This window comes from Xyrauchen texanus, chromosome 14, assembly GCF_025860055.1.
Source record: "Xyrauchen texanus isolate HMW12.3.18 chromosome 14, RBS_HiC_50CHRs, whole genome shotgun sequence".
Classification (NCBI taxonomy): domain Eukaryota; kingdom Metazoa; phylum Chordata; class Actinopteri; order Cypriniformes; family Catostomidae; genus Xyrauchen; species Xyrauchen texanus.
Window position 1 is genome coordinate 33,463,782 of NC_068289.1, and position 14,654 is coordinate 33,478,435.

General features: G+C 44.2%; 1 protein-coding gene across 1 annotated transcript in view; it reads right to left on the reverse strand.

Moving 5' to 3' along the window:
- The window catches only part of zp2l1 (zona pellucida glycoprotein 2, like 1), a 57,006-nt gene extending 42,699 nt beyond the window's left edge, over positions 1 to 14,307 (reverse strand). Inside the window, 4 exon segments of the mRNA XM_052141845.1 lie at positions 7,401 to 7,700; positions 8,103 to 8,224; positions 9,932 to 10,000; positions 14,037 to 14,307. Of these exon segments, the coding sequence (XP_051997805.1) occupies positions 7,401 to 7,700; positions 8,103 to 8,224; positions 9,932 to 10,000; positions 14,037 to 14,307 (762 nt within the window).
- Positions 14,308 to 14,654: the final 347 nt, after the last annotated feature.

The following is a 14,654-nucleotide window of genomic DNA, read 5'->3' on the forward strand; positions in this document are numbered from 1 at the left end:
CCATATTTGAAGCACTTTATTATCGATTTGATTTGTGAGTAAATAACAACATCAATTGTATTCTGTTTTTCACACAAAGTGATCGTATGGCTTCAAAAGTCTTGGAATATGATGCACAAGCAGGATGTACTTCTTTTTTTTATGTCGTACACTGTTTGTGTTGTCTGTGCAATAAATTGGTCAAACGTATTAACTCATCCACTGCAAACCAAATCTACCTACGGCTATAAATAAAGTAACCTGAACCTGAACCTGAACATTTTGAGCATGATACATTTGGGTCTTTTTTAAGCTTTAAAGTAAGGCACTTCCCACTGCCATTGTATTGACAAGACAGCCTGAGATATTTATAAAAAACATAATTTTGTTTTGGGGTTAACAATTCCTTTAAAAGAAACACCAGAGACAAAATGTGTTCTTAAAGAAACATATCTGCAACCTGGAGTCAAGTGTCAAAGATCAACCTCAATAGGCGGCCCTACAAATGTTTAGCCCGCGCTAAAGACCTGTTCACACAAAATCACTGACAATTTTGCGAGACAAACTTCCGATGAAAGGTCTATACACGAAGTACGTAAATAAAATAAAAAGGAAAAAAAATATCACCCCTGTACATTAGGTGGCACTGTTGCTACAAACGTTTAACCCACCAGTCTCCTGCCCAGCTGTCAGTGCTAGAGATTAATATATTGACCGCTGTTAAAGCATTTATTTACCTATTTTGGCATAACTGTTTCATTATGTTCTTTCCATGGTTTTTATGCATTCTGAGGAGTATATAATCTGTGTTTTTAGGTGAGTGAGACGAGTAAAGAGCACTGTTGCATAAATATACGTCCTATTTATATTTGCACATGTATTTTGCAATGAGTATATACCAAACGGACTGCCAGTGAAAACTACTCATTTTTTTTATTTTTTTTATAATGCCTGGATTAATGCCTGGATCATATAACACAAAGTGCTTTGATACAAATACACAGGGAATACGGCACAATAAGAATAACACTGTACCAAAAAAATAATAAAAAATGCATATACTATACATAGCCTAATATTCAAAATAATTTGTAAGAAAACTGTGGCAACGGGGGCGTGGTCAAGCGCCTGTCCGGGAGAGAAAAGCGGTAAGGGCGCTTACACCTGAACTAAATTATGTCTTACACCTGTCTCTAATTTCAGTGAGCATGGGGAGAGCGGCATAAAAAGCAGCCACAGGGCCTCCATCGAGAGAGAGAATCTGACACCAGAAGCCTGCTGTGTGCTTCAGTTGCATAAAGTTGTCTGTGTAAGTAATAAGTCTTCCTGTCTATATAAGTGCTGTGTTGAGTGTCAGAAGCATATATATTAAAAAGCCTCACCTTTGAGCCTTGCCTCATGTGTCATCCTTTGGAGGAAATTGTCACACTGGTGCCGAAACCCGGGAAAATAGAAAAGTTGTCCAAGCATAGAGAAGGGTTGCCCCGTAGAGTCCTCCCAGCTGACGGAGGTCCTCTAGTCCCTCGTGACACTACATCAGAGCCACCAACAATCCCTGCTTGAGCTCTGGCAGGACCAGGATCGCCGATTTTTTGAGATCATGCGGGCTCAGGCAGAGGACCGGCAGGCCATCCGGAGCCTCCTCAGCCAGGAGACACACACAGGTGGTGTGCGGCGTGCCGTGAATGTCTGCTGGTAAACCCACCGGCCACCGCAAAATCGCCATTGTGCCCTCTACCATTGATCGAGGTCCCCTTCGAGAGAATTGGGATGGACCTCGTCGGGCCATTAAAACAGTCAGCACGCGGACTTCGCTTCGTGTTAGTCCTAGCAGATTACGCAACGCAATATCCGGAAGCAGTGCCCCTGAGCAACATCTCCGCATGTAGTGTTGCAGGGGCACTTTTCAAGATATTCTCCCGAAAGAAATCCTCACCGATCAAGGCACGACTTTTATGTCACGAACACTCCACGAACTTTACGAGCTCTTGGGCATTAAGTCATTTGGCACTAGTGTTTACCATCCCCAGACCGATGGCCTAGTGGAACGATTTAATAAAACGCTCAAGAACATGATCCATAAATTTGTACTCGATGACGCTAGGAATTGGGATAAGTGGCTGGACCCCCTGTTGTTTCCATTATGAGAGGTCCTGCAAGCCTCCACGGGGTTCTCCCGGTTTGACCTGTTGTATGGGTGGCACCCACGCGGGGTCCTTGACGTCATCCGCGAGGCTTGGGAGGAGGGACCTTCTAACAGCAAAAATGAAATTCAGTACGTTCTTGATCTTAGAGCATAACTCAACACACTGGGGCGACTAACACAGGAGAATTGGCTCCAGGCTCACAAACGTCAATGCCGGCTGTATGACAGGGGTACTCGGCTAAGGGAATTTGCACCGGGAGATAAAGTACTTGTATTACTCCCAACATCGAGTTCTAAATTGCTCGCCAAGTGGTAAGGACCCTTTGAGGTCACATGACGAGTAAGGGATCTCGATTATGAGGTTAAACGTACCGATATAGGGGGCGCACCACAAATTTACCACCTCAACCTCCTGAAATTGTGGAGAGAAGAGGCGGCCTCTGTGACGTTGGCCACGGTGGTTCCGGAGAGGGCGGAGCTCGGGCCAGAGATAAACAAAGCCCGCAACCTCAACACCCCGGTTAATTGTGGAAACCACCTTTCACCGCGCCAACTCACAGAGGTTTCCGATTTACAAAAATAATTTGTAGATGTATTTTCCCCTCCACCGGGCCGTACAAATCTCATACAACATCACATCAAGACCGAGCCGGGAGTGGTCATACGTTGCCGCCCTTATCGCTTACCTGACATAAAAAGAAAGTAGTTCGGGAGGAATTGGATGCGATGCTTGAGATGGGAGTAATAGAAGAATCCCACAGTGATTGGTCCAGCCCGGTTGTTCTTGTTCCTAAGAGTGATGGATCTGTGCGATTCTGTGTGGATTATAGAAAAGTTAACGCAGTGTCTAAATTTGACGCATACCCAATGCCCCGTGTTGATGAACTGCTCGATCGGTTGGGTACTGCTCGATTTTATTCGACCTTGGATCTAACAAAGGGCTATTGGCAGATCCCCTTGACACCAATATCCCGTGAGAAAACAGCCTTCACTACGCCATTTGGATTACACCAATTTGTGACACTTCCTTTCGGTTTGTTTGGGGCTCCGGCCACGTTTCAGCGCCTCATGGATCGGATCCTCAGACCTCACCCCGCACATACAACATCTGAGGGCTGTCCTAAGATCGCTCATAAGTGCGCGATTGGGCGTGTGGAGGTACAGTATCTGGGGTTCCACTTGGGTCATGGCCAGGTGCATCCCCAAATTGACAAGACTGCGGCGATTACGACTTGCCCTAGACCTAAGATCAAAAAAAGGGTGAGGCAGTTCCTGGGGCTGGCTGGCTATTATAGAAGGTTTAGCAGTGTCAACAGGCGTTTACACAGGTTAAAGCCGCACTCTGTGGGGGGCCACTTCTTCATGCACCTGACTTCTCTCTCCCTTTTATATTGCAGACAGACGCTTCAGACAGAGGGCTGGGGGCCGTACTCATGCAGGTGGGGGAGGGGGAGGTGCGACCAGTGCTGTACATTAGCCGTAAGCTCTCCTTGAAGGAGACTAAGTACAGCACCGTGGAGAAGAGTGTTTGGCCATCAAGTGGGCGGTCCTCACCCTCTGTTACTACCTGCTGGGGCGGGCCTTCACCCTCTGCTCTGATCACGCCCCACTGCAGTGGCTCCACCGCATGAAAGATACTAACGCCCGGATCACCCGTTGGTATCTGGCCCTCCAGCCCTTTAAATTTAAGGTGGTCCACAGAGCGGGGGTGTAGATGGCTGTCGCCGACTTCCTCTCCAGAAATGGGGAGGGAGTGGTAGATAGGCCAGATGACGCCCGGGAGTGAAAAAGCGGTAAGGGCGCTTACACCTGAACTAAATTATGTTTAACATCTGTCTCTAATTTCAGTGAGCACGGGGAGAGCAGGATAAAAAGCAGCCACAGGGCCTCCATCGAGAGAGAGAATCTGACACCAGAACCTTGTTCTTCAGTTGCATAAAGTTGTCTGTATAAGTCATAAGTCTACCTGTCTATATAAATGCTGTGTTGAGTGTCAGAAGTATATATATTAAAAAGCCTCACCTTTGAGCCTGGCCTCACATGTCATCCTTTGGAGGAAATTGTCACAAAAACACTTGCACACAGCCTTTTCTTTATTGAAATTATTGCAATACTTTGTTAAATTATCCTTAAGAACAATAACAATATTAATGCTAATAGGTCTAATAATTGAATCTGTAATTCGAGACAGTGCAGTTGACTCGCATGTTTATGGATATCCAGATTCTTCATTAAAGTTTTTTTCTTCTTTTTTTCCCAGCAGGAAAAGTTGTGTAGTTTTGTGTATCTATATACAAACAAAATGTTCATAATTGTTTGAATAAATAAAACATGCTACTAATACTGAGAAAAAAGCTAATAAAATAATAATTTAAAAAGTAATGATAATAATAATAGCAATAGCACAAACACTTTGTCATTACATCAAGGACCGTGGCCCTTGACTTTGTTGTGTTGACAGAATGTGGCCCTTGGTTAAAACTAATCGGGGAACCCTGGCTTAAAACATATAACAGGCAATTCATCTAAGGATATGCCTTCTCCCAGATTTTCCTTTTCCACAAAACTCGTACAAGTCTTCTGCTCTAGACTCTGCTTTGTATCAAAAACATTTGATAATTACATCCAGGCTTGTCTTAAGTCTCCAGGTCCAGAGTAATAGCTTGGCCTGTCAGCACACTCAATCTGGCTCTTTCTGGTTCTTCTCAGTGAGTACAGGTGCAGAATTTTTTTTATTGCTGAGCAAACTCTCTCTGGGAAGCAGTCCACATCTAAAAGGCTTTCATCTGCACTTTGAAATCAGGCCTCCTGGTCAAAGCTTCAACCACACCTTTTTTCTTATTGTTGCTCTGTTTGTATTCAAGCCCAGCATCTTTCATTGGTCTCAGACATACATCAAGGTGAATCTTGATGTTGGGGAACAGACTCTCTAATGTGGCTTATGCAGCAGTTTTGTTGCTCAACATCAAATGAGTTTGGTGCATATGTTGTAAAGTAAATTGACCTGTAGACAACAAAACAGCAGTGCAAACAAAAAGTTGATAAAACAAAAGATTTAGCACATAACACCATTTTAAAGAATTAATCCACAACTTAATGCAACTATGGAAATAATGTAACAAAATCATCTTTTAAATGTTTTGCAAATCATGAACAATCAGGGCCTACTTTACTATATAGGCCAACTAAGCAGCTGGCTAGGCACTTCAGAGCGACGGCAAAATCCACACAAACACATTTGCAGACTGATGCACTTGTATAAGACTTATGGCCACTCTACCATCACTGCCATATAATTGCTACTTTTAATTTAAGTATTGCTCAGTAATATAACTTTTGTCCATTCAAACCACTTCATTAACCTGGATTTTAAGTTCGGGTAGCTGAAACAGATAGGAGACTGCAAATCGTCCTGGAATCTATTGTGATTACGAACAGTTCAAGCAGTTAGATGTGAACAAAACTATTCTTGCTTTTCGACAGCTCTCATAAACCACATCTCTTATTTCCATTCTAGTCCTGTCTCTGTAATTAGACAAGTATTGTAAGACTGTATTCTTCTGAGAATTTCATCTGTGCCAGCCAGTGATATTCAATGTGTCTTGTGCTGCTCACCTGGTGAGTGTTCTACTATAGAACACAGCTTCACATTCAAATGTCATGGGACTTCAAAGGGAATACAAACTCTGCTGTGAACACCGCTGTCTCTCTCCCAGATGAGCTAAATAATTTAATGCTCATTTCGAGCATAAAAAGGTTAGTACACTTTCTGTCTTTGTAGTGGATGTAACCCAATCCTTCCGTAGGGTGAATATCTGCAAACCCGCGGGTCCAGATGGCATTCTGGGCTGCATCATCAGGACCAACAGGCTGGTGTTTTTACTGATATTTTCAACCTTTCCATCTCCTTGTCTGTGGTCCCCACATGCTTTAACATATCCACCATTGTGCCTGTACCAAAGCAATCCAAATTCACTTCCTTAAATAACTGGCATCCTGTTGCTTTGACCCCAATCATCAGCAAATGCTTTGAGAGACTAATCAGAGATTACTTCTGCTCTGTGCTGACCACCATTCATGGGACTCACTGCAGTTTGCATATTGCAACAATCACTCCACTGATGATGCCATTGCATCTACACTACACACTGCTCTCTGCCACCTGTAAAAAAGGAACACATATGTGAGAATGCTGTTTGTAGACTACAGCTCAGCATTCAACACCATAATGCCCTCCAAGCTTGATGAGAAACTCTGGTCTCTGGGCTTAAACAGCCCACTGTGCAGCTGGATACTGGACTTCCTGTCAAGCAGACTCCAGATGGTTAGAATGGGCAGCAACACCTCCTCATCACTGAACCTCAACACTGGAGCCCCTTATAAGGCTGTGTTCTCAATCCATTCCAGTATTCCCTGCACATACATGACTGTGTGGCAACACATAGCTCCAATCATATGTTATCATATGATGATAAGACAGTGGTAGATCTGAACACTGACAAAGATGAAACCAAAAATGACAAAGCCAAAATCATGCTGGTGTCAGGAGCACAACCTCTCCCTCAATGTCAGCAAGACCAAGGAGCTTCAGGAGAAAAGACAGAGATCACAGACCCATCATCATTAATGGAGTAATGGTGGAGAGAGTCAGCAGCTTCAAGTTCCTTGGTGTCCACATCACTGAGGAACTCACATGGTTCGTTCACACTGAGGCCATTGTGATGAAGGCTCAGCAACACTGCTTCTTCCTGAGACAGCTGAGGCAGTTTGGAATGAACCACCACATCCTCACATGGTTCTACACCAGTACTGTAGAGAGCATCCTGACAGGCTGCATCACCGCCTGGTACAGCAACACTACTGGGAGTCAATAGCGTACATCTTCAGCTCAGTGGAAGTGAAAGGCGCTATGTGCAAGTGATATACCCAGCCAACTGTCTAAGACATGGGACAAAACTGGCTCAACCCGGAGGTGGTAGAACCTCACAAATGTTTTGGGTGTTGCCTAGCCCGCTGCTCTACAAATGTCTGTTAGAGAGGCGCCACTGGTATGGGCCCAGGAGGATGCCACACTCCTGGAAGAATGGGCTCGTAGCCCTGCGGGGGGCGGCACGTGCTGGGTGTGGTATGCCATAGCTATGGCGTCAATGATCCAGTGGGCGTTCATCTTCTTGGAGAAAGTGCTTCCGTTCCGCTGTCCACCAAAGCAGACAAAGAGCTGGTCAGAGACTCTAAAGCTCTGCGTATGATTCAAATATATGCGTAAAGCACGCACCAGACACAGCAACCTCAAGGCTTGGTCTGCCTCCTTCTGGGGCAGCACGTGCAGGTTCACCACCGGATTTGTCTCGGAGGTGTCGGTCTGAACCATGACGTGCCTGAAGACCTGTTCTAGGGGAACACCTGCCCGTAGAAATGTGAGGTCATTCCAACGGCTGAAAAGGCAGCGACAGATCGGCATGATGGCCAAAGTCCATTGAAACCGAGAAAAGAGATCCTCTGAACCTGGAGGAGCTTGCTCTTTTGCCAGTTGACCCGAAGCCCTAGCCTGCTGAGGTGCGAGAGCACCAGGTCCCTGTGTGCACACAACACATCCTGAGAGTGAACTAGGATTAGCCAGTCATCAAGATAGTTGAGGATGTGAATGCCCACTTCCCTTAACGGGGCAAGGGCTGCCTCTGTGATCTTTATGAAGATGCATGAAGACAGGTGCCGGCCGAAAGAGAGGACCTTGTACTGGTACGACCGACCATCGAATGCAAACCGCAGAAAGGTTTTTTGCCAAGGTAGAGTCGAGACGTGGAAGTATGTGACCTTCAGGTCTACTGCCGCGAACCAAGAGAGTGTGAAATCAAAATGCATGAAAAATAACGGCCAGCAAGCCTGCCTAGACTCGCCCAAGGCCAACCGGACAGCCAGTAATTACCGACGTCATAATTCCGCTCATCAGGAGTTAATGCAACACACAAGGATGCACCTTACCATCTGAGGGAGTGCGCTGAGTGAGAACTACACCAACCCCCACCTCCGATGCATCCACCTCCACAACATACTGTAAAGCAGGTTTGGGGAAAATGATACAGGTGGTGTGGAAAACAGCTTATTGAGTTTTGCAAAAACAGATTCAGCCTGCGGAGACTAAAAAAATTCAGTGCATGTGGAGGTGAGACCCGACAGGGGTGCGGTAAGACTATAATTTCTTTGTGCCCCATTTCAATGCGCCGTAGTAGAGTTTTCGCCACTACCATCCACCCCATTGGAGCAGCCACAGCCATCTGCCGGAGGACGGAGGAGCCCAGCTGCCTGAGAGTGGACGATCGGCCGCTGACCTCAAAGGGAGAAGGGGCACCTAACTGACTGCCTGGAGCGGTCAGGGCTGCTGCCAGGGACAAAGGAGACCCCTACCAGCCAACGAAATGCAATGAAGTTGCACTAACCAGTAACCCCCTAACTACTGATGAGTGGGGTCTTTTAACGGACAGGTAGCAGAGAGATAGCCAGCTTGGCCACTAGTGAAACAGCCCTTGAGGAGCCATAGCGGCTTCTCCCTATGCAACGCCGGGAGTCTACCCACCTGCATGGTTTCTGGGTTGGGACGAGGATCAGGAGATGCGGAAGCAGGATTGGGCAGAGGATGAGAATCAGTTGCCCAGGTAGAAGGTTAGCGGTATTCTCTGCATTGAGCTGGGCTCTGATAGACCCAAATGGCCAGGTCCATGAAGTCATTAAATCGTGGGGGTGGGTCCAAGGAATAGATTTCGTTTTGAATGTCAGATAACCCCTGCAAGAAGCGATCCCACATAGCGTTGTCGTGCCAATCACAGGAGGCAGCCAGAGTGTGAAATTCAATCACAAAATCCACCACAGTTTGTTGCCTTGGGAAAGTCAAGAAAAAATTATCCCTGCCCCAGCCCTTGAGGGGTGTGGTCAAAAACCTAGTGAAGCTCCTTAAAAAAAGCCTCATAGGATGAGCAGAATGCATGGTGGTTGTCCGACATAGCTGTTCCCCTTTCTCCAGCCTTCTTGGAAAGGAGCGTGATAACACAGGAAACCTTCATGGTGTCGGAAGTGAAGGTAGAGGGCTGCGTGGAGAAGAACACACAGCATCGACTGAGCAATGTCCTTACAGATCCCTCACCCGAGTGTGGATCTGGGGGTATAATTTGCATGTCAGACAGGGGTGTAGGAATCAGTCGAAGGGGGAGGACGTAAATCCTGCACGGAATAAGATCAGGAGGGAGGCAGAGATGCTGGACCAGCACCGTAAGCTCAGCGAGCTATGACGCCATCATCTCCATGACGCAGTTAGATGCAGATATCTGGTCCTGGTGTCGACCAAGAATGAGCCCCTTGCTGGTACTGGGCGGAACAAATATAGCTGGCTGGTTTATTCTGTCAAGGTGCACACAGACAAAGACCCAAGAGCAGAGGAGATAAATGACAAAGTCCTTTTTTAACAGAAAAAGCACTCCAGTGCCAGCTTGTTGAGCTCAAATAATGAAGCCACAAAGGGCAAGGAGTGTGTGTTCATCAGTTAGTGTTGTTTCGTGGAAGTCCGGAAAGATCCATAGCAGTTTGGTGTGATGCGAATCAATGCCCAGGCACACAAGTTCCACGAATAATCCTCGAGAGCAAACAACAGGGCAATGGCAATCTGTGGGGTAAACACCACCTTGAGAACAACTCCACACAAAACAAGAGACAAAAGTGAGTGGTACAGCAAACAATAAACCAGCAAATGTACAGGGAAAACACAATGGATGAAATAGGGAAAGCAATAAGAGGAGCGCGTGAGAAAACCATTACCATAATCAGCGTCTCCCCGGGAGCGATCTGCATTCACATGGAGATGCCGATTACGCTCATCGACTCCACCTGTGACACAGGAGGGAGAAAGAAAAACTACAGAATGAACCGGCAAATGCCGGAGCCATGACACAATGTTGTATTTTTTAAGAAACCCTTGATGGTTTGGTGATTTAAACATTGAAATTGTCTTCAGTTTATAAATAGGTTTAACTTTTTTATTTTGTAGTGCTTTAGGGATGTAGTGGTATTTCGTTTGTGTGCATGTGTGTGAAGATATCGAGGGGCAGCATTAAAGTGCTTTGCCAAGAGCAATAAAATGTCTAGTGGTGGGCATGTGAACAAAACACATTCATGACTGATATGACAAAAACACAGAGATATGATAAATAAACATGATCTGTAACAGTTTGAATCTGTCCTGAACCTTCTTCATCTTCTTCTTCTAGATGTTCCAAAAACAATGATCATGCAACCCAAAATGCATATGGCATATGGTCTGTTATAAATAACATTATCAATACAGAATCATATTACAAACATTGATATATTTAATTTTGTTGACTTGAAAAAGATAATATACTGTTACTCAGTTGTAACCCTAAACCAGGGTTTTTCCAGAATCCCTTAACCAAGTCTAACAGTGGCAGTTGTAACCCCTCCTACACCCTTAAGCTCCCACCAAACTTCAGTCTGTCTGTCCATTTATCTCTCTTTCTATCTGTCTGTCTATCTTCTGTTGAGCCGGTAAAACCTTAAAACTTCAAGCTTTTAAAACTTTTTCAAATTTTCATCTACTAAGAACAATATTTGAAATATATATAATCTAAAAGAAGAATTAAATCAGTCTGCAAAAGAAGACTACAATAGCTATGTTGTCTTGACATTAGTATGCATCATTAATTTAATCTCAGTTTTACATTATTTTACAGAGCACTTTGATACATATATGCACACCGAGGGGTTAATTAAGACAGTTGTCACTTTAGTTGTGCCATTGTCTACCCTGTGGTGCATTGCATTAGTTGTAAAAAATAATATTACCAGCACTGTGCAAAAGTCTTAGGCATATAAGATGTTTCACAAAAACATTATTACCAAATATAGATTTAGCTTTTTATGTTTACTGGGCTTTGTATGGCGGTATTGATAAATGAAAACTGTTTACACAGAGCCTAAAACTTTGTACAGCACTGTATATATTTCATTCCTACACAATATTGTTTGTTCATGTCTATGTATATTTGGCATTATGTTTGCTTTGCCACTAAATGCACTCTGCAAATTAGGTTTAATTGTGCAAGAAGCCCCAATTTTGTGTTTGTTATTTCAGCATTGCGTGATTTGCGTAATTTTATGTATCTGGTGCTAAAACAGTGCAGACAGTGCATGAAAATAAACAATACTAGCAGCAGTGATGGGCAACTAACTAAAAATACAAAATACCTCAGTTTATACTATCAAAATGATACTGAATGATACCAAATACTGGATGGAAAAAAATATTAAAATAAAATACAATATTTTGTATCTTGAAAATACACAAAATACATGTAAAATTTGCCATTCAATGAAGTATCACTATTAGGTTGAAATCTAATGAATTTCTATACTTATTTCTCTCCAGGTTACACTGCAGTCTGCTATCACTTGAGGGAACCCTATTAAATAAATCATGTTTAAAACAGTGGAAACATTTCTTGCTATCTAGCAAGGAGCAATGCTTTACACACTTGAGTAGCTAGTAAATACACAAGCAGGTGTTAACACCAATAAACAAATAGCTATCAAGACTGACTAGCTAGTGCTATGTCAAGTCAAGTCAGTTTTATTTGTATAACGCCTTTCACAACACACATCCTTTTAAAGCAGTTTTACAGAAGATCAGGCATTAACAGAAGATAAACTGTAATGTCTATAATGTCTAAGAGTCATCATTCTGTAATTTGATAAAAATACAATTGTGAATTGTGTTTAAAAATAAGTAATGAAATAATAATAGTATTTATAATTCCAGAGAGCAAGCCGAAGGTGATTGTGGCAAGGAACACAAAACTCCATAAGATGTTGGTTAATGTAGAAAAATAATTTTGTTATTTTGTATGAACTGTAAGATTAATGACTGATGTCTTTGAAGTCCATCCTGGATTAACTGCAGAAGTTCACATATATGCAATTGTTATTGTTAGTTGGCTGATGAAGAGTTTTTTTTGGCAATTAATTGATAGTCGATGTATTCCATTTCAAGAGTGTAGTCCATCATTAGACCGAGGTGTTGCAGGCAGAGATCAGTGAGGTGTATCGCAGTTCAATCTGGTCGGTAATTCCGGTGACGTCTATCCTAAGTCCAAGGTTCAGGCAGTGGCATATGAAGTATCCCATGTCTTATGGTTGGAATTGGCATCAGTTCCTCCTCTGAAGTCTATCGTAATAGACTGAAGTGATGTTTGGCTGGCACCGGCTTCTATTTCCATTGCATCTACAATACACACTGCTCTCTCCCATCTGGAAAAAAGGAACACATACGTGAGAATGCTGTTTGTAGACTACAGCTCAGCATTCAACACCATAGTGCCCTCCAAGCTTGATGAGAAACTCCGGGCTCTGGGCTTAAACAGCTCGCTGTGCAGCTGGATCCTGGATTTCCTGTCAGGCAGATGTCAGGTGGTTAGAATGGGCAGCAACATCTTCTCATCACTGACCCTCAACACTGGAGCCCCGCAGGGCTGTGTTCTCAGCCCACTCCTGTATTTACTATACACACATGACTGTGTGGCAACACATAGCTCCAATGCCATCATCAAGTTTGCTGACGATACGACGGTGGTAGGTCTGATCACTGACAATGATGAAACAGCCTACAGAGAGGAGGTGCACACTCTGACACACTGGTGTCAGGAGCACAACCTCTTCCTCAACGTCAATAAAACCAAGGAGCTTGTAGTGGACTTCAGGAAGAAAGACGGAGAACACAGCCCCATCACCATCAATGGAGCACCGGTGGAGAGAGTCAGCAGTTTCAAGTTCCTCAGTGTCCACATTAGTGAGGAACTCACATGGTCCGTTCACACTGAGGCCATTGTGAATAAGGCTCACCAGCGCCTCTTCTTCATGAGACGGCTGAGGAAGTTTGAAATGAACCACCACATCCTCACACGGTTCTACACTAGTACTGTAGAGAGCATCCTGACTGGCTGCATCACCGGTACGGCAATAGCACCGCCCACAACCGCAAAGCCCTGCAAAGGGTGGTGCGAACTGCCAGAAACATCATTGGAGGTGAGCTTCCCTCCCTCCAGGACATATATAACAGGCGGTGTGTGAAAAAAGCTCGGAGGATCATCAGAGACTCCAGCCTCCCAAGTCATGGTCTGTTCTCACTGCTACCATCAGGCAGGTGGTATCGCAGCATCAGGACCCGCACCAGCCAACTTCGCAGATATCAGCAGCAACTCTCTCCCAAGGACGTTCTGGCAATGGAGTGGTTATGAGTAGCTCTTTCTTTTGAGTAGGTTTTGACTCTTGACAGTCCATGCAGCTATTAACTAACTGCTGAATCTCTTTACCAATGCCAGGCCACAACACATACATTTTTGCTCTCTCCCTGCATATCACTATGCCTTGGTGACCATTGTGCAACCTATGATACATGTCAGGCCACATGTTTTGTGGAATTTCAATCCTATCATCATGCGACACTAGATTTTGTGAGATTGAAAAGTGAGGAATTTTATTTTAAAAAAAAAATCACAGCATTGGGGACATCAGCTGCATACCTGGGCCAAGCGACTTTCACGTACAGATTCCAGCTTTGTTGCAGAAATCGGCCATGCACTGTTGACTGCTTCCTCATAAGCTTCTACTTCCTACACTAATTCAAAAACATCTGATGAAATATATGTCTGAGTGTGTCATGAAATCTTGTCAGCAACTACCAACAGTTTAACAGGTACATACTGTGCAACTGGATTGTAGCACATATTGTGTAGCAGCAGTCTTTTGCATCTCAGCGGAACTGAATCAAGGTCTCATGGAATGAGTGGTTTGTGATCAGTTTGTAGGGTAAAAATTTCCAGTCCATACAAATATCTTGAACATTTCTTACAGGCCCACACAGATGCCAGGCACTCCTTTTCAATCTGTGCGTACCTTTTCTCAGCATCGGTCAGCGCCCTTGAGCAGTAGGACACCGGTTTCAGCTGTCCGTCATGGTTCTGCAGCAACCCCTCCCCCGTGGGCTTTGTATAATTGTAAAAGTCAAAGACAGGAGCATCTGTGATTAAGCACTTCACCTTTCTGAATGCCTCATCTTGCGCAGCACCCCAGCACCAAATTGTGTCTCTTTCCAGCAACTCGTTGAGATGTCTAGTTGCCATTGAGAGATGAGGGACATACCTGCCTAAGTAAATAATCTTTCCTAGCATTCTTCTTAAGTCTGAGATATTACGTGGCTTTTCAATGCGAGTAATGGACTCAACCTTGGCTATGTCTGGCTGTATGCTGTCTTTATCTACGACATGTCCTAAGTAACTGAGTTGACTCTGGTACAGCAGACACTTTTCTGTAATCTCTGCTCATGTTTCTCAGGGGTAATGCTATATACCAAGATGTCGTCCATGAAGACTGCAACTACGTCCGAGTCTTTGAGGATTGCATGCATCTCTCGCTGGAAAATCTAAGGGGCTCTGGTGATACAGAAGGGTAGCCTGTGGAAGAAATATCT